Source organism: Momordica charantia (assembly GCF_013281855.1).
Source record: "Momordica charantia cultivar OHB3-1 chromosome 6 unlocalized genomic scaffold, Mcharantia_2.0 BLBB01000006.1, whole genome shotgun sequence".
Classification (NCBI taxonomy): Eukaryota; Viridiplantae; Streptophyta; class Magnoliopsida; order Cucurbitales; family Cucurbitaceae; genus Momordica; species Momordica charantia.
The window spans coordinates 1227551-1247554 of record NW_028275164.1 but is presented as its reverse complement, the minus strand read 5'-3'; the positions used below and the strand labels follow the sequence as shown (position 1 = coordinate 1247554).

The 20004-nt window shown below is 36.5% G+C and overlaps 5 protein-coding genes across 5 annotated transcripts; 2 read left to right on the top strand and 3 right to left on the bottom strand.

Moving 5' to 3' along the window:
- The first annotated feature begins 812 nt into the window (after window positions 1–812).
- LOC111007016 (uncharacterized) lies at window positions 813–2601 on the top strand. The gene is made up of 3 exons (XM_022279151.2): window positions 813–1061; window positions 1232–1295; window positions 1406–2601. The coding sequence occupies exons 1-3, from the start codon at window positions 981–983 to the stop codon at window positions 2296–2298; spliced, it is 1038 nt and encodes a 345-aa protein (XP_022134843.1). The 5' UTR covers window positions 813–980; the 3' UTR covers window positions 2299–2601.
- Window positions 2602–3944: 1343 nt separating this feature from the next.
- EDS1 (alpha/beta-Hydrolases superfamily protein) lies at window positions 3945–6623 on the bottom strand. The gene is made up of 3 exons (XM_022279150.2): window positions 6177–6623; window positions 5035–5799; window positions 3945–4839 (listed from the first exon to the last, which is right to left on the bottom strand). Exons 1-3 carry the CDS (start codon window positions 6492–6494, stop codon window positions 4099–4101), a joined length of 1824 nt encoding a protein of 607 aa, XP_022134842.1. The 5' UTR covers window positions 6495–6623; the 3' UTR covers window positions 3945–4098.
- A 1368-nt stretch (window positions 6624–7991) lies between these two features.
- On the bottom strand, window positions 7992–9809 carry LOC111006948 (two-component response regulator ARR5-like). Its single transcript, XM_022279059.2, has 5 exons — window positions 9125–9809; window positions 8960–9036; window positions 8718–8795; window positions 8542–8612; window positions 7992–8454 (listed from the first exon to the last, which is right to left on the bottom strand). The coding sequence occupies exons 1-5, from the start codon at window positions 9219–9221 to the stop codon at window positions 8160–8162; spliced, it is 618 nt and encodes a 205-aa protein (XP_022134751.2). The 5' UTR covers window positions 9222–9809; the 3' UTR covers window positions 7992–8159.
- A 2310-nt stretch (window positions 9810–12119) lies between these two features.
- Window positions 12120–14684, top strand: LOC111007035 (E2F transcription factor-like E2FE). The gene is made up of 11 exons (XM_022279192.2): window positions 12120–12357; window positions 12436–12503; window positions 12586–12638; window positions 12726–12803; window positions 12877–12930; window positions 13015–13117; window positions 13261–13328; window positions 13536–13608; window positions 13711–13772; window positions 13874–14270; window positions 14351–14684. The coding sequence occupies exons 1-11, from the start codon at window positions 12269–12271 to the stop codon at window positions 14437–14439; spliced, it is 1134 nt and encodes a 377-aa protein (XP_022134884.1). The 5' UTR covers window positions 12120–12268; the 3' UTR covers window positions 14440–14684.
- On the bottom strand, window positions 14649–18656 carry LOC111007034 (ADP-glucose pyrophosphorylase family protein). Its single transcript, XM_022279191.2, has 15 exons — window positions 18125–18656; window positions 17731–17828; window positions 17523–17623; window positions 17331–17409; window positions 17085–17145; window positions 16733–16779; window positions 16529–16621; window positions 16338–16428; window positions 16052–16100; window positions 15759–15875; window positions 15519–15666; window positions 15316–15408; window positions 15176–15244; window positions 14999–15041; window positions 14649–14895 (listed from the first exon to the last, which is right to left on the bottom strand). Exons 1-15 carry the CDS (start codon window positions 18180–18182, stop codon window positions 14795–14797), a joined length of 1248 nt encoding a protein of 415 aa, XP_022134883.1. The 5' UTR covers window positions 18183–18656; the 3' UTR covers window positions 14649–14794.
- Window positions 18657–20004: the final 1348 nt, after the last annotated feature.

Here is a 20004-nt window from a genome sequence, read left to right as displayed (position 1 = left end):
ACCAATTCGAGCCTAGTTTACCAATTCGTGATGGTTCAATATTTGACTTTGCAATTGAATTGAGAAAAAAAAAAAAGGTCGGCCGTAACCTTTCTCCCAAAAATATATATTAGAGAATTACCATCCTATCCTTTTCGTGTGGGACTAAACAAAATATTGGTCAAGCCCAACCCAAATTTGTTTTCACCCCAACCCTATCATATAGAAATAATAATAATTCACTTAGGTTGACAAATATAGGCTACTTGAAAAAATTGCAACACTTCATTTATATTGAAAAATGGAAAATGAAAAAAAGACCACGGTGGTGGAGATTTCCCCTAATATTATGTACTATTTTCTGCAAGCAACTTGGAAACCTAAATTTAGGTTTGGGAAAAGAGAACCCAATTCCCAAATTACTGAATTAAATTTTTTATATTTAAGATAATTTATAATATTGAAGCCGTTAAAAAGTACTGACAAAAATAGAGGTATTTTTTCTTTTTACTCAACAAGAATAATTATAAAAAAAAACACAGAACTAAATGTAATATTTAATTTTAAATGATGTTCGGGCAATGGCAGAATTACCACCGATTATAAGGACCGAGGTTGTTAGGCCTAACTACGGCCCATTTACGGTAAAAGGCCCAATCATATGGGTCTCCATACGACATCGTTTCGTTCTTCTCTTCGGGCAATACAGGAATGCACGATACGATACCAAATTACCAATGCCCGTGGGCCGTGGCTGGGTAACCCCGTAGATTTAGCAAAAGTGAGGGGTATTTTGGTAACTTGGACGATATTTAAATAAAATCTCGGCCCTCTGTTTTTGCTAGTCTGTGGAAAAGAGCGAGCGAAGCAGAGGAGTTTCCGTTATCCATTCTCTCTCTCTCTCCCCCTCGAAGATCTTCTCTCTCCCGGAAAAATATCCACACAAATTAGGGTTTCTTTGCGACCTTCGTTCCTCCAATTCGATTTCCAAGTCTTCAATCATGGTAACTGATTCGATCACCAATGCTTCAATTTCCTTGGCCCCAAGCGCCCGGGATTTACCCTTGCCCAAGAAGAAGAGGGTGAGGACTCTCTCTCTCTTTCTATTCAGACGTAAATCTTCTCAATTTTTCTTTTATTTTAAATGCCGATGATTTTGTTTTTGTTTTCGTTTGATTATTGATTGCTTTTTTTTTTTTTTTTTTTGTCTTTGTTGTTCTAATATGCCGTAATTGTTTCGGTGGGGGTTCAGGTCAAGAATTCCAAATTGAAGCAGTCCAAGCTTGATGTTCGTCGGGAACAATGGCTTTCTCGAGGTATAATTACTAATTATATTTCATATTGTTGTTAATTGAATTTATTTTATGGAACGGGATATGTGCATGTGAGAATTAGTTTTAAATCGATTTGGGTTCGCGAGTGATAGGTGCTGTAAAGAACAAAAAATGGAACGAAGAAGACAATCGCCTTGATTCAGTGGTCATTAAAACGAGCAAAGACGATAATCTTTCCTCCAAGAAAATAAATATGAGGGAAATAGGAGGAGACAATGGTGGATCGGTTCACCACGACAGCGATTTTTCGGAGTCGCCGTCTAACAGCCCCCCTAGTCTTGCCAGTAGTATCTTGGGTGGTAATGATTCCGGTCCTCATTTTACTGGGAGTAGCAGTAGCAGTAGCTGCCGTAGCAGCTCTAGCGGTTGTCGCTCAGGGAGTATAACGGAGGAGGAAGGAGATGATGATGGCTTGGATGACTGGGAGGCTATTGCTGATGCTCTAGCCGCCACTGACAAGCAACATGATCAATGTTCCGAGTCTTCCCCTAGGGGTGATGCTGTTTCTCAATTGGATTCTTGCGGAGATAGCAGAAATGAGTTGGGTGTTGGAGATGGTGACTCGAAATTAGAATGTGGGAGAATTGCGCAGAGGGCTCCAATGAGTTGCCGAGCATGGAGGCCTGATGATGCCTTTCGTCCTCAGAGTTTGCCCACTTTATCGAAGCAGCTTAGTTTACCAAATACAGACCGGCGTTATGGATGTGGAGGCATCCCTTGGGCCTGTGGTGGTGTTATGTCTGTGCCTACATCTTGTCCAATTTGCTTTGAAGACTTGGACCTTACAGACTCAAGTTTTTTACCTTGTTTCTGTGGATTCCGGCTGTGCCTTTTCTGTCACAAGAGGATTCTTGAAGAGGATGGGCGCTGTCCTGGGTGCAGGAAGCCATATGAGTGTGATCCTGCCGACAGTGAGACAAATGTACATGGTGGCAGCCCGACGTTACCATTAGCTCGTTCTTGTAGCATGATTTCAAGGTCTTAGGTAGAGTTCAGTTTCTGCGAGTTAATGTACGTCTGGTCTCACTTCTTTTTGTGTCTCTTGGGTATTATGGTAGTCTTGGGCTCTGAGTTTCATAGAAATAGATGTGTGGCATTTGGGCATTGAAGCATGGTTATGAGATTGAGAACCTTTAAACTGATCTGCATCGTACATGAGTGTGGTTCTTATCTTATCGTACATTTGCCAATGTAGAGGACTTATTTCGTACTTGGTATGTGAATAGACGAGGTGGTATAGAAATGAATACATGGAATAATGATAAACATTTATTTTTTCCACTTTTTATTAATTTGTATTTGTATACTTCGTAGGAATGCTGAAGTTTTCTATTTGTCGCTTTCCTCCTTAGTCCTGCTGATTTTATGAGATTTTAGTGTCATGATTGACTATTTGCATGGGGTTTATAGCATGTCAAGGACTCAAGAAAGACACTCAAGTCCCAGGAGAATATACGCCAAAATGAAATGTGGAAATATTTTTAAAAACTCGCATGTTTCACTACTAATTATTGTATACTTTTGCTGTTCATAGCCACCAGCAGCAGTTGAATAGTTGAGGTCAGTCAAAGGTAAAGCTTAACTTTTCTTGATTAAGAGTTTAGACGGATATGAACCCTTTATTGGAACCCTTTACTGTAACTTTTTGGTTATAGCCCTCCAGCTTCTGGTTTTTATTGACTGTAATAAATGGGCATAGCATATTTCCCACGTCTGTAGTTTATTGGCAGTGGCAGGATGATTAATTGCTGGAAGATGGTTTCTCGTAGTTTCTGTAATTGCTTGATCTTCACGAGGACGAATTTCACACTGTGTAAGCTTGTAAGTCATGTATTCATCAGGGCATTGGTGAATCTGCCTTTTAATGAAGTTCTATCATCATTTTGATCATGGAGTGAATAATGATATGATTGCTGAATAACTTCAGTTGTGAGATTTTCTAATTCTATTGAACGAGATCGAGGTCACCAGCCTAAACATTTTTATATTTCATTTTGATCATGTATTTTTGGCTCATTTAACTGTCACACTTATGAAATTTTGAAGGATAGATTGGTTAATCAGCTACCCATGGAATGGAGGTATTAACTCCTTCTATACATACTGTAGGTATTCATTTACTGTTGATATTGTCCTGGCTGATGCACAAGTTATTTTGAAAACATTGATTATTGATGGGTTATTTTTTAGGTAAACTAGACTATTACAATTCCTGCGAACGAACAGAATGCGGTTGTCAAGAAGAAAGTATCAGCTTATTAACGTTTTCATTAGAATCTGAGTTTCGTTGGGTGTGTGATGTATCCTTGTGCAGTTCATTGAAACCAAATTTTGTGTCCTCTGAAAATTATATCTTGAGCTCTATTATTATAAAATGGTCGCTCTGATGTGAATGTTTTGACATCATTTGAACTCCTTGTTTCTTCTCTATATTTGTTTATGCTGTGTTTTTGAAATTTAAGTTGGAGCTTACATTGTTTTCTAAACATCCCGATATCTTCTAGAAGACGGACCAGCGGAGGACCCTCTTCCTCAGCATTATAGGTGGTCGGCTGTTTCTGTCGGAGATTCCAAGGTTAGTTCTTGTTGACTATTTTGTTAAAAGCGCCGCCATTAGGAGAAATTTGGAAGTGAAAGAAAAGTTCCAGAACATTTTTATTTAAAGAAAACATGTCCTCATTAGGACACGTTCGAACCAAGTTTCCAGTTCTTAATTCATTCAAACAGAAGGGAACCTGTTGGAACATCACAGTCTTTTACGTGTACAACACCTTATAATGTTAGACTACACTGTGTCAATAGCGTCCACTCCGTTCTCCATCCTCTCGACATCGTCCTTAATACAAGACTGTGATCTATGGTGCTCAGGAAGTGTCTTCCACCACTCCATAAAGGTAGATTTCTTCAACAACATATCATCTTTGATCTCGTTGATCCATCGCTTTATTTTCTTCTCCAACTCTGTAATTTCCTTCTCATTTTCAGCAAATGTTCTGGTTTTAGTTTGGATACGAAGCTCCTCAACCTCTGCCCAAAGACTTGATTCTTCACTGGATTCTATCATCTTTTGCTTGTGTTCAAGCCATCTTTGTGTAAATCTGTAACGTTTCGGCCTTCCTTTTATCAGATAAGGTCCAGTGTCATCATTCTTCGAGTGTCTATAGTAATTAGCAATATCTAGAGGCTCAACAAGACGGCGAAAGCGGGTTGCAAGTTGTATCCATTCGTCTTTGCCCTCGAGTTCATCTGGGAGCTCATATCTTTTGAGCATTTCTATGATCTCATCCCACACACCAGCTAGCTCAAGCCTCCAGATATTAGCGTGGAAGTCTCTTGCATCCTTTTGGAGTTTAAAGGCATCATAATATCCCAAACCATCAACCTTACATACAGCTCTGTATTCTTCTTCTAGCCGAGACAATCGCTCCTCGGTATATTGTTTCTTCTCTTCCATCCTTTCTTGATTTTTCATCTTCTGCTCTTCACACGCACCAGCAGCTCGAAGGTTCATTAATGCTCTCGTACTCTGTAATTTCACATTCACAAAATTAGGTAGAAAGCAACAGCATCTTAGTTATCGAGGTACCAACTCTTTTCCATGTCATATAAAACACTTCAAACTATTCTGAGGAAAAGACGAACTTTTGAAGAAGATACACATGGAAATACATGATTGTTAGAGACTGGAGACGAAAAAGAAAGCAAGAAGAGAAGAACTTACTAGGCCAAGTTCATTCAAGGCTTCCGTTAATGGCGTGTTCCTGCCAGCCAAAGATAACGGAAGCTTAACCAATTCATCCAGACGAATAGAGTGTAGGAGCTCCCAGTTTCGTTGTATTTTAGATTCATAGCCCCAATGGTCCATTAAACTCTGATGAGAGATCCGACCACATTCCCCCACGGAGCTCAACTGACAAGAGTAGAACAGTATTTGTAAAACAGCATCTGGGTTGGTCACCACAACTGCTTTCCCACCCTCAGTAAAGAAAACGTAGGTTCCAAAAGGCCGGTAAGGGCTCAATTTGACGAAGTTTTTCAATGTGTCCAGTAGAAGGTTTGTGCTTCCCATGAGATGGCAAGCCACGTTGCTTGCCACAGCCGATGCGTTCCTCATCACCGTCATGAAGAAGGTGGTAGCCACATTCCCGATCAAGGCGGGCCCGGGCGATCTCGAGCTCAAGGAGTCAAGGATGGTCTGCAGTTGTGATTGCAGCGAAGGTAGAGGAGCAAGATGGATGCGTGGGACGATGTCGTACCTCGTGATGAAGTGTACAAAATGGGTGGACCATTTCTCCCTTTTGAGAGCATGGGAGAAAATGAAGTTACCAACAAGGGGAGACCCAAATGTGATACATTTTGGAGGAGTGAAGTTGGGGTTTGAGTTTGAGTTTCTTTGCTGTTCTAACAGCCAGATGGTTGCAAGAATGGCTATCGGACCTCCGGCTGAGTGGCCCGAAAACACTACCGCCTTATTCACTTTCACTACCTGAGAAATAAAAATTCCATTACCAACAGTTCTTTAAAAAAGCAGTTATACAAAAAAAAATTAGTATCTATCTAGATTATAGTAATTTAACGGAAACTTAAAAAAAAAGAAAGCCAATATCTTAATTACCGGGTTTAAATAATCATATAATCCCCTATTTTTGTGAAAATAAGAATTGCTAACATATTTATAATGTTATTCTACTTTCATTTCATAGTCAAAAAACCTTTTATTTTTTTTACTCTGGTTAACAAATTAATTAAGATTAACGAGTAGGTAGAAATCTCCTCTCTAGTCGGGTATCAACAAAATAACATTTATTTCAGTGGTTGTTGGGGTGAAATTCGAAGAATTGGGGGACAATTAGGGCGACGTACCTCCTTCAGCTTCCCCAGGATGCCTTCAAATCTCTGAAAGAACGCAGAATTGACGATGGCAAAATCGCCGACGCCGATGCTCCTGATGGACGGAAAGAGCCGCCTGCTGATCTCCGTTTCACCGAAAGACGTACTGGAACCGGAAAACCAGCCATCCGCCGACCAAGATCCGGCGAAACTGATGACAGAGAAGTCGCGAGTTTTCTCGACAAGAAATGGCTTGTCTGGTTGCCTGTGAGCTTTAATGGCGGAAGCCAAGGCGTTTCTGACGAGCTCTTCTTTGAAACCAGTAGCATCTTCCAGCCTCGCGCCAACCATCTTCCTGAGCTCCGAATCCGGTAATGGTCTCTGCTTGAGCTTGACGAAGACTCTCAAGTCTTCGGCCTATATGATAAGTTATTGGATGCCTGTTGCTGTTCTCTCGTTGTTGTTTGTCCATTCCCAAAAAGTAGTTTTGGTTTTTTGTTTGGGAATTTCTCGGAAACTAAGGTGGGCTGGTTAGACTGGTTTGATAATAAAATAAATTTATGTTGTAGAATAAATTTAAAATATTAAAAAGAGAATTTGTTTTGATCAGTTTTTCAAATTTTTATACGATTTTGAAAATGTTTACCTATTTCAAACAGACAAAAGGGATCAATTAAACCACCTAGGAACTTTCCATTTCATAGTTTTAAATCTTGCTTACCTTCAACATTTCTTTTCTTTTTCTAATTCTAATTTCTGGAAATTTTTTTTAATATTTTAATAAAATAATTACTCTGGTCTCTTAAACTCCTTTTGAAAAATATATTTTGCTCTTAGCTTTCTTTTTTAAAAACTATAAATAAGTTTACTTTTTAGTTTTCAGAGCTTGGATTTTAAAAATATTTTAAAAAAGAGGTAACTAAAGAAACACGTTATTTTAAAAAATAATAATTATTGTAGTCTTTTACTTGGTAGTTCTCAAACGTTATTCATTAGTTCATTTATTAAGGTAATAATTAAGAGAGAAATTTCACTCCCTACATTTCCAAAATTGTCACAACAATTTTTTTTTATTTATATATAAATATGAGTGTATTTCATTTTTAGTTCAAATACTAAATTGAAAATAAAATTACAACCCAAAAATTATTGGGTATATTGGTCATTATGTAGTTCCTGTGTATTTTCTCTGTAATTATTCTTAGTAAGCTGAGTTGTAGCTTATTCACCTCTTGTATAAATACCTTGATTTGCTTCTTAATAAAATTGAGGTGTTAAATTAGTTTTGAGTTGTTTTAGTGAATCTTTAAAAATGAAATATACTTGAGAAAAAAAAATTCAATTCGAAGGAGATGGGTGGGGATATGTGAAATACTCGTGTTAACCCTTAAAATTGATTCGGATTAGGGGTCTGTTTGATAAATATGAATATTAAATATCTTGTTTGTTTACACTGCTTGTATGGATTTAATCAATTAGATATAAACAACAAATTGATGACACTCAACCTTCATCAATTACATTTCATAAGGTGCATTGATTAAAATATTATTATTGAATTATCAAGATCTGATTGAATAATCATTATAAACGACCTAACCATAGTTATAACTTACAACAATTATTAACCATTTCACATTATTAATTTTTGTATAACCTTTTATAGTTTCATTTTTTTTAATATAAAAATTTACAAAACGAAGATTTAAGACATACCTCCTCAAAAAACACAAAAAATAAAAATAAATAAAAAATCATCATACATATAGTTCAAGAAGAAAATCAAAACTTAGCCCAAAAACAATGTGAATACTTATTTAAAATTCAAATTTAAAAAACTGTTGAATATGCTGCTCCAAAATTTGTCTATGTTCATTCAAACTTCAATTTACTTTCACAATGAACCAAAAACAGAAATATCAAATGGGATGTCAGTTCCCAAACAACACGAATCAACACTCATATCCAAAAAAAAAAAATTTTAATAATAATAATAATTAACCACTCTTTTTTCCATTATATGGATTGGTCGCCAGTGAGTAATCTGGGTTTCTTCGATGAACATCTGATCGGCGATGCCCGAGACAACGGCGGCGATGGTTGCAGAAATCCTTGGCAATCGAAAGCCTCCGGCGCCGGAGCCGATAAGGGGTGTTGGTCATGATCATGATCATGATCAAGATCAAGCTTCCTCTTGAGACCAATTCTCTTCTCTCCATTTTCTCCTTTCATGATGAAGTCTTTCAATCGTTTCACATCAGAGAGTTTCACAGGCTTCACTAAGAATTCTTCAGCCCCTTCCTTCAAGCAACTGTCATAAAGAAGAAACCCCATTGAAGTTGAAAGAACAACGAATCCAAGAACCAGAAAAAAATTTAAAAAAAGTGGGAATCTATACCTGTCGATTCTAGTCAAGATGTTCTCTGATGACATTATGACAACAGGAATCTCTCTAAAAGCTGATGATTCCTGCTCATAACAAATCTCATTCAGCCATTTAAACAAACACGAGGGCTTCAAGGAAGTGGGTTTTCTTCAAAAGAAATTGAAGAACACGAAAACATGGAAACCAACCTTGATCCTCTTGAGAAGTTCATAACCTGTCATTTCGGGCATGGAGTAGTCAGTGATGATGAGATTCACCTCCAAACCCTGCAACCAAACGCCACAAACCCCCAAGTTTCAATGGTTAAACAACAGAGCAGAGCTGCTAAAATCAGAGGCAGAGCCAGAAATTTACACAACAGAGACATAAAATCTGAGGGGCAGATGGACCCAAAATGGAAGGGAATATCAAATTTAGGTGGCTTACTTACATTGAAGTGGACAGAATTGGTTTGGCCTTCAAGACCCAGATACTGCAGAGCACTTCTCCCACTCTCCACAGCCGTCACTGCGGAAACAAAACCCCCAAGATCCAATCAGCTTCAAGAACTCAGTGAAACAAAATGAATTGATTAGAATACACAGTTGTTGTTCACCTTTACAGGAGGAGATCTTGAGCAACCTCTCGATGACCATCCGATCGACGAGGCTATCATCCACGGCCAGAACATGAAGCTGTTGGCGAGTGGCCATGGCTGTAAGAAATGAAGGATGGAGAGGAAGGGGGAAGAAATGGGGTCATGTTATAAATGGGAGGAGTTTAATTAATGGGGACAGTAAAAGCTGAGATTCTGAGAATCCAAATATTTAGTGAGTTTGTTTGTTTATTGTGATTTGTGAAATCCGAGCGCAGCGCAGAGAAGATTAGGCCCACTTGTGCAGATTGACCATTCTGTTCCTTTTTTTTTTTTTTTCTTTTCTTCTTCTTTCGAAACAGTAATTTGAAAAATAAAGCATATTTTGTAGCGGCGGCTGAGGAAACCGAAAACGGCGGCGGCGGCGAAAAAGGACATGGTGCAGTACAGAATCCGAAGAACAGAGGATTTCTTGATTCAGAATCCAAAAAGAAAGAAAGAAAGAAAAAAAAAAAAAGGTCCCTCCATTTGCGTGAACAGTCAAATCGTGATTTTATGTAGTTTGGGGATATGATATGATATGATCATGATATCCAATCCAAAATGATATCCAGAATCAGATTATTAAACTTTGGAAAAAATAAAATAAAATAAAAAAAGTTAATCTGAAAGTGGGGTTTTTTTTAGGTTGAATTTTGTTTTTACGCCAGCTTCCACTTGGGATTGCGTGTGAGGGAGAGATCTTTTGGCGATCTGCTTCTGCTTCTGCTTCTGAAACCCTCTTTTTGCCTTTTTCTTCTTTAAGAAACCTGCATCCATCCGATCCGATCCCCTACCCTTCTTTATTCAAAACATTATTAACCAAATTAATTATTAATTATTCCCCCTCCTTTTATTTTGCCTTTAAATATTCTTTTCTTTTTTATTTCTCAACTTCGTCATCATTTTATTAATTTAAAATGAGTTTTTGTTTCAGTAAAATGCATTTTTAGTCTTTGAAGTTGGTGAATTTGATTTCTAATTAATCTTTAAATTAAGTTGATCTTTAATCATCATTTTGCTAAGTAGTAAAATTCTATCACATCTTCGTTCCAAGTCAACTAATTGTTTCTTTTTTTTTTTCAAACGACATACAACTTCATTAATAACCAATTAAATCATTTTCAACTAACAAATAAAGCGAAAAAAGTTGTTTGTCTCCCGAAATCTTCATTGCCAATTTTGTATTTCTCCTCCATGATAGTTCAAATTTCATCCGCAAGTCTATAGATTTCAGTGAAATTTTAACCCAACTTTAGAGACCAAATAAAGTCTAAATTCAAACTTTAAACCAATTAAAAATTAAATTCAAACTCACTTCACTTTTGAAATTATGGATTAAATAGAAATTAAAACAAAAAGGGATTAACCATCAATGAAATATAAATCAAATCAAAATCTAGATTAAACAAATATTTTACTATTTTTTTTTTGTACACTAAACAAAAGTATGAAAATGAGGATTTGAACATCTAGATGTAGTTTAGATATAAGCTCATGTGGGCAATTTTGAGATGATTTTCAATTAAATGATTGAAAAGTAATAAATCTTTTTTTTTATCTCAGTTTGATAGATTTAATTTTAACTTTTTAAATTGGATCTGTAAGAGAAATTATTTAATTAATCAGGGTTATTAGTTTAGTTCTTTTGTCTAATTTATTGTTTATTCTAATTCCGATGATAAATTATTGTTTTACTTCTTAATTTTGTTGTTAGAATTTGATATTTTAGTAATTGAAATTGAATATTTTGTGACTTGATCTTAGCTGGTTTATTAGTTAAATTTTGTTTGACCATTTTGAGTCAAATACATATTTAACATTTTAAAATTTTTCATAATTATTTTGAAACACGTGTGTATTTTTTAAAAATAAAATTCAATAAAAATTATTGTTCCAAGTAAAATCACTCTAAGACAGTCTTAGATTTATTTATTTTTATTTTGAGAAGCATTATATTTACTTGACAACAATATAAATATATGCAAATCTCAAAGATTCATAAATATATGCAAATCCAAAAACAATTAATTGACTCTCCCTCCCTTTTTTTTTTCCAACCAGATCTTCGTTAATGGTTATGTCATGGATAAAATTAGTATATTATTTCGTTTTCAATTTGAATTCTCAATTATCTTCTACAATATAATAATGGATTAAATAAAAAAGTTAACCTATGAAACATCATTTTGGGCATGTATAGGCTTAGTCTAGGTTGTATGAATCCACTAAAGAGGCCCAACATGAAAATGATCACATGGATGAGTAAAAAGTATTATTGTGTGCAATAAATAAATAAATAAAAGATTATTGTGGAAATAATTAAGCAGAGTAGTAAATGGAAAGAATTAATAATAATAAAACTAATATATTTGCAATTACGTATAGCAACATGAATCGCAATATAAAATAGTCAAAAGCCAATCATAAAAAAATGTTGGCATTCTCCTCTTACTATAGAAAGAGACTTTTGTGTGTTAAAAAAAAAAACAGAGAGGATTTTGTAATACAATAGTTTTAATATAAATCTCTTTTTAACCCTATCAAATTAGGCCAAACCAGGTTGGCCTAATAATTAAGTGATAAAAAGTAATAAGGGTTGTTTCTTCAACAAAATGATTCGTAGTCCGATTCGGTTAGGTCAACTATCAGTCAGGTTTAGATGATTGTGACTAGTGACTCGGACGAAAGAATACGTGCACAGAGAGTAGACACTCTGATACTTAAATCAGTTTCAGGTATGATTTGAATGAGAGGTCGAACAAGAATACGTTATCAAAGTGTGACCTCCCGAGTCGAAAGCGTAGCCTACCATTCTTTTTTTCGCAGTAGCATGGGTCTGATCATCTCTGCTCCAGCAACAATTATTAAATGCATATTAAAACTAGTTTAACTAGTAATTAAAAATAAATAAATAAAGGCAACACCGAGGGCAAAACAGTCATATCCAGAGACAACAGAGGATTTTCAAAAATCGTAGGCGCTCTTCAGTTTGAACTCGAATCACGCTCCCTCCTTCCTTCAACGGTTCTCCTTCAATCTTCTGTTTAAATCTTTTGCGATTCCCTCCAATTTTGAACTGCAAAATCAATCTTCTCCTCAATCTGCAACTCCATTGCTTCAACCATGGCGAATCTCCATCTACCCTACATTCTACCGGACTCTTCCTCCGCCTATTCCCGGAAGCAGAAATCGCTCGGCCTCTTATGCTCCAAGTACTCTCTCTCCCTCTCTTTGTTTCACTGTTTATTCATACTCTGTACATGTTCCTCATCATCTCAATCTTCTCTTAGTTTTTTGAGATTGTACGATCGCGATGGTGTTCACTCGATTACCCTCGACGATGCTGCCGTTCGGTTGGGTACGTTTATTTTTCCTGATTCTGTTTTACTTCGCCGCATCCTCAAATTTTGAAAACTTTTTGCCGTTTGCGTTTTTTGCAGGTGTTGAGAGGCGGCGGATCTACGACATTGTCAACGTTTTGGAAAGCGTTGGGGTAACAATTTGGTTACAATTACTACTGTTTTCTCTTCTTAGGTGCTCTGTTGTTGATATTGCAATTTTTTTGTTTGTTTGATCTCAGATTCTTGCTAGGAAGGCCAAGAATCAATATAATTGGATAGGATTTTCAGGCCTCCCTAACGCATTACGGCAACTCAAGGTGTCTCGATTGTTTTTTTTTTGTTTAATCTCTTTGTAATTAGCCTAATAATAAGTGTTTTGTTGTTAAACAGGAAGAAGGTTTGACGGGAAATAGGTCAGGCATGGATGCCAATGACCACTCAAAAGTAGGTCGAACTGTTATTATAACTCTCAATTTTCTGTCTTAATGATAATGATGTTATGGATTTACAAACCATTTTTGGTATTAGATGTGGGACGATGAAGATGATACTCTAGGATTTTCAGATCTAACTTCTGTAAGCCAGAAGTCAACCTCTGTGACGTCTAAATCTTCAGAGTCGGTGAGAAGTGGTAGACTTCTGCTAAGTTCTATTTCAATTAAATTTGGGTATCATTTGAAACTGAGACTTCTTACTTTTTATCTTCTCTTGTTCGGCACCAAGTTTGAGGCCAATTTTGGATTTTGAATGTGTTTTTTTTTCGGATGGTTTCAGAAAATAGGAGGGAAAAATCTCTTGCACTTCTTACGCAGAATTTTGTCAAGCTCTTTGTCTGCTCTAAGGTGAGTCAATGGAGAAGATGGCTATATTTTAATTTAGGTTTCGTTTGATAACTTTTTATCCATGTTTGTCTGTTATGTTCTCTATCTTGAATTTTAGGGGAATTAAAAAAAATTGAAACAACTTTTTTAATCAAAAACTAAAATGGTTATTAATTGTGTTTTTTCCCTATTTTTAGTGTGTAAATGAAAATAGAAACTCTCCCGCAGGCACATTTGATTTCACTGGATCAAGCTGCAAGATTACTGCTAGGGGATGCACAAAGTATATCACTAATGCGAAGTATGAACTTTTTTTTGGTGAGATTTAAATTTTTTTCTTTTGTTCAGTTTCACCCAGAGTAGGTTATGAGCTTATTTCTCGTTTATGGTTACAACTTTACAGCCAAAGTCAGACGTCTTTACGATATTGCAAATGTTTTAGCATCAATTCATCTTATTGAAAAGGTAAATCAGCCTAAGTTCCTTTCTTTCTTTCATTTTTTTTTCTATATAATTAACTTTTCTTTAGCTACTTGTAAATGACCTCACTTCACATTTTAAATCAGACGCATACCGTTGAAACCAGAAAGCCTGCATTTCGATGGCTAGGATTGAGAGATGAAGTTGAGAATCGTCACTCTCGAAAACCGATTCCATGTGATTCTAATAAAAGGACGTTTGGAACCGATATAACTAACTTCAACTTGAAGAGAAACAAATTGGGATACGCACTTGATCTGAACAAGAGCCCCAATGCCCTGATGGAAAAACATGTCAAACTTGAGGGTTGTGGAACTGAAGTTGATGGGCGAGACAAATTGGAAGGAAATCAAAATTCCAAGAGCTTCAAATTCGGAGCCTTTTGCCCCATTGAAGTTAGAGCTTCCAAAAATGGAGAAGCGAAACGGGATCATAACCGGGAAGGCCTCGCCTCAACTTATCATCCTCGGTATCAGAACGAGGGTATGCTCTATTCTAATTTCTCTAAAAACTACTTATATAGAGTGAAGTGAACTAACTTTTTCCTTCCTGTGATTTTGCAGCTTTGAGAGAATTATTCTCCCATTACATGGAAGCATGGAGAACATGGTACTCTGAAACTGTCAACAGATCATCACTAGACATTTCCTGAAGCATCATCTAAAAGTATATTATTATAGTCATTCCTTTTGGTGATTGATTTTTGGAGCATGGGATGCTCATATGTTGGCTGCACAGCAAGTCCTGGTCTTTGGAGGCTATTTTTCGGGTATCCCACTACTATTGTTTCTCGGAATGGCTGTCTAGTCGATCGAGCTGAACTATCGAATAGTCAAATATGTAGCTTATTGACATATGTACTTTGCAAAATTGAATCAATGTTCTTATTACCAATTCCATACAGATGCCAATTTACAGAAGTTGAACTCTTGATGCTTCAGCATCCGTTTTTAAAGCAGAAACAACATTAATGGGAAACAAAAATTTACTGATAAGAGAGTTCTTTTTCATAGAATTATTTCCTCTTGAACACTCACGTTGAGAGTCTTGTTGGGGAGAACAATGCTGTTTGTCACCACTACTTCGTCCTCGACCGCTACTGCTTCACCTGGATGATAGAACCGAGGTTTTTCATTGTATTAGAACCCCAACCGTGGAATATTTGATCGATAATGTGGGGGAAAAAAGCATAAAAAGTAAAAGAGTAAGACCTAGAATTGTAATTCCCCGCTTTGCATTGTAATCTCCATCAGCCTAGAAGCAACATTAAAGTTTGAAAAAAGGTTTGGAATGAAAAACTTATTTGAGTAATATCCGTGATATAGATGTATCAGCTTCTTTATGGGATGATAAAAACCCGGTAACAAGACGAAAATTTCTCAACTTACTTGGACACGAGACCATCGGCCAATGGAAGATTTCCATCCAACAATTGCATGTATGACAACTGCATTATCCTGAGAAGCCAAGAAAATTAAGCTTCAGAGTACAAGATCAAATTTTGTGCACATGAATAATAAATCCTTACCTTAATTTCAACATCATCAAGGATGATACAACTGATGAGCCTAGAACCAGCCCCGATTCGAGCATTAGCAGATATCGAAACGTTAGGGCCAATCTGTTCCCGATATAGAAGAGAGGTGAGGTCAATTCGAAAGATTAAAAAAACCTTGTGCTAAAAAATATCATCATATTCGTAGTCTGCAACTACGGGGTTCAGGAAGTTACCTTAGCAGTTGGATGTACTTTCGCAGAAGGATGAATATAAACATCACCAGTGATGCTAGCGCTTTTCGTGCCGTCTCCACTTGCCAATAGGTTCGGGGAGGTGACCCGGAATTGGGCGAGATACAAGCCAGAGCATCTCAAGGACATTCTGCAAGAGTTTACAAAAAAAGATGTGCATATATTTTTGGACGGATGGAGATGAAGCTTTATAAGAACACGTGTTTAGAAGGTAAGACTTACGCAGGCGTTTTGATCTGTTCCCAGAAGTCCATTGTTTCGTACGTATATAACTGTTTCTTCCCCGCAAGAGGCGATAGGATGTCTTGATCCAATCTTACATAGTCTTTAGGCAAGCTCCTGTTAGATGAACTTTATATAATAAGTAAATGTAGTTATCAAGCTATTTTATATTATCGAAGACCCTGAGAATCGCTCAAATGGCAAAGTTAAACAGTTTTCAAATTAAAATTAGAAAAATAATTAATGCTACCAAATCTAAATACAAAATTTCAAAATAAAGAAAAGAATCTAACCTTGTTGCAGACTGGAGGGCTTCAAAGCTAGATAGTCGTCTTAAATTCGCTGCAAATTACATATAAGAGATAATTGAGAATGACAACAACCTAACCAAGTTTTGGTTATGGAGCTGAAAAAAGTTTTTCCCCTTGTGACAATCAAGTCAAAAATGGTAAAATGCACAAAATAAAGCATCTTTGAGAAGCAATTCAAAATCACACACAAGAAAACAACTTGCGTTTTTTAAAATCGTTGAGTTGTTGAATCGTAATTTTCAATCATGTAGTTGCCCCTATTACTCACCTCTCTCTTTCCGCTGCGTGGAAACGCCTTGGATTGCAGAAAATATATCTGGTGTAAATATGTAGACACCACAGTTTATGAGGTCACTCACCTGTTTTGGAAAACGAAAGCAGGGGAACAATAAGTGTAAATTCAGTCTTAAAGAGAAGCAGTGTTACCGAGATTGAAAACTTTTTTGATAGTTATCATACAAAAGTTTCGGGTTTTTCCGCATAGTGAAGTAGTTCATTTGTGGTTGGATCGGCAACCAACTCTCCAAACTGGCTAGCTTCCTCAGCAGAAACCTAAACGCAAAACAAAGATGAAGACCAACACTGAAGGAGAAAAGATAACCTAGAATGGAAGGCGACAAACTCAAAAAATGCAGCTCACAAACTCAGTCGCGTTTAACTTACCCTGATTACAAGGATTGTTCCCATCCCTCCGTAGCTTTTGTGAGCATCTGATAAAACGAAGAAACAATCTTATTGATGGTAAAGACCTTGGTGAGTACTCGATATGTTCATTAAGTGAATCTATAAATCTTAACTAGCACACCATTTACAATCATGGGAGTGTCGCGTAAATCAAAGATCTACTAGAGACAAAATTGAAAGTTCAAAAAGCTATGAGACACTTTTTAGAGTTTACATACCTAATAGACACTTCTAAAAGTTTATGAATCTAGACACAATTCTAAAAGTTTATTGACCAAACTTGTAATTTAACTCGAAAAATATGCAACCAGAAGGAAATGAATACAGTTACCTAGCATTTGTGGAAGTGGGAAACTCGAGCAAACATCACAATTCAGCAAGAAGATATGCGACTGGACACAAGATTACAGAAACATTATTGAAGAGGTCTAACATGCACCATTGGATCACCATATCTACCTCGAGATTCAGATTAATCACAATTGAAAAAAAAAAAGTAAAAATAAAAAACAAAGAACCTGTTCCTAACCAACTTCAGGATTAAAAAAAATGAACTAGAGAAGGTGAGATGAAAAACCGGACTGTCTTCCATGATCAGATCTCTGAAGTGAAAAAGTCCACCAGCTGAACCATGAGGCTTCTGTTCCTTCAGATATCTAATGACCACCACAACATCAAGAACCACCATAATAGAAATTCAACAAAGAAAGAGAAAAAGATCAAGAGACGAACATAATTTTTTGTGTAGAATTTGAAGGGAAATGGTTACCTAATAGGGACTTTCAGTTCATTAGAAATGGATGATAAATATAATGCAAATTCACGCTCTTCATAGAAACCAATAAGATAGATCTGAGCCAGGTTTGGAATCTGTACACAAACAGTAATTGTAGTATTTTGAAAAAACAGAGGAACCTCAGAGTAAGCATTCAGTAATCAAATGAAAGCTTATCCTATTGGATTTCATGGACACATACCCTTTTACAAGCAGAAATTGGGTGATGAACCATTGGTTGTCCCGCCAAAGGAAAAAGAGGCTTTGGAACATTCAATGACAGTGGTCGAAATCTAGTCCCTGTTGATTATAAGATATCAGTGAATAAAGAGCCATATGAACAAAATATTCCAAGAATATGTTTCTTGTCGGAGGAAAAAGAAAATCTGAATCCTATGAACCCCAGATGAGAAATTATGTTTTCCTTGTCGAATTAGAGCTAAGAACAGCTTCGCAGCTCAATTCAGAGCCCCCATAAGATGAACAGAATCACGTTTTGCTCGAAGATGAAGTAAAATGAATTCAGATTTGAATGTAAAGGGCTTGAAAAACTTCCCTCCTAAAAAAATTTGGGAAGAAGTTCGAAATTCATTTACCTTTAGTAGGACCGCCGACCATGATCACAGCAACAACCTTCTCCTCAGCACTCCCCATCGCCAATCAAAGAAAACCCAGATCCCTAAAGGCCAATACCCCAACTGAGTGCTCTCGAAAGCAAGAAATCCTTCAAATAGAGAGTGATTTCTCGATGTGGGAATTCACCCAAATGGGTAATTTAGCAGAGTATGCCCCACCCAGAAATGGTATTGTGAAGGGATCTCTAGATTCAGGAGAAGCCAAGCAAACACACAACAGCGAAGCGAAAAAAGAGAAATAGTGCCCGAATTGTAATGAAGAGATCGGATCCGGAATATGAATTGATGCAGTACTTGGTGTGGTGGGTCGCTAACTGCTGTACGGCGATTGCCACTCCCTTACGATAAGAACGAAAACCACAGCCAAAACAACTCAACTTTCCAACTCTTTTTCCCACATGGCTCTCTCTCTCTCTCTCTCTCTTCCCCCACTCTGTACAATCGGAAGGTTTTTGGGTCACTAAATCTCATCCAGTGGATCTTAATTTCAGAATCAAGCGGCGACATTGGTCTGGCCATCTAAATTGGCCCACTTCAGTCAACCCCAATTTCACTCCAATGCCTCTGTATTCGTCGGTTTAAGGTTCCTGGATCGTTCCTTACCCCAATTTTACCAATCCCAAAACTGAATTTATTAGCATGAGGCGTTACAAAATCTACAAATTTTCAGAAACTGTTTCAGGGTTAACCCCAATTTAAGTGCATTTTTAGATTTTTCCTCTGTTTTGACTATTTGGGTTATCTTAATTTTTGGATTTTTACAACATTCTTGAGAAAAAGAATGATGGGTGGGAAGAAATCATTGTGCTTTTGGAAGAGAGAGAAGGAAGGAGAAGATGGATGTGAATCTTCTTGCTTTTACAACAGAGGTTGTACCTTTTTCTCTTCTTCTGTGTTTGGTAATTATCAACTTTACCATCAATAATTGGAAGGGGATTTTGAAAATGGTTCTCTGATAAAATCTATCACATCAAAGAATGGTACAAATTAAATTATTGATTGATATTTCATTTACTTTGAATTCCCACATGACCTTTCCATCTTTTTAAGTGCTCATGTATGAACAAAGTTGCTTCTGTACGAAAAGGTATGACTATAAAATTCTCTCTCTCTCTCTCTCTCTCTCTCTCTCTCTCTCTCTCTCTTTTTTGTTATTATTTTTATTTTTTAGAATTTGTGATTCTTCCTTTCATTGTCCTCTTTTTATTTGTTATTATCATTCTGAAAGACCAGCCAAGCTGGGATTAAAATTCAAAAGCAAAGATGGGGAGAGAGATCCAAGGACTTCAAAGAATATTCTAATAAAGAACAACAAATTATAGAGGATTTATTCAAGGTTGTATTGCCTTTTCTTCAACTGTTTGTTATGCTGAAGAACCTATGGCCACCACTCATTTTTAGGATTTTATCGGGTTTCAATTCCTTTATTCCTTACACGGACTAGAATTGGTTTTACTCCTTAATAAAGTTGTTTGCTCAAGAAGAAGAAGAAGAGGAGAAAGAAAGAAAAAAAAAATGGGTCGGAATCCAAAACATGGATCTTTTGAAATATTCTTGCAGGAAAATAATGTAGATTATAGACTTGATTAAGGAATATTCGAATAAATGTGATACTTTGGATAAAATGACATTAAACATACTTGATAACTTCACAATAGTTATATTTCAAAATCTACAATATTTTACCAAAAACGCCTACTTGGAGCCAATAAAATACCAACTGTGGGGAGCGGCAAGAGAGGCCCAAACACTAAACAGTTGAGAAGAAATCCATGTTTTTGCTCATATCTTCATAGCCAAGATTAAGAAACACAGAAAAAGGCTGAAAGTTGCTTCCCAAA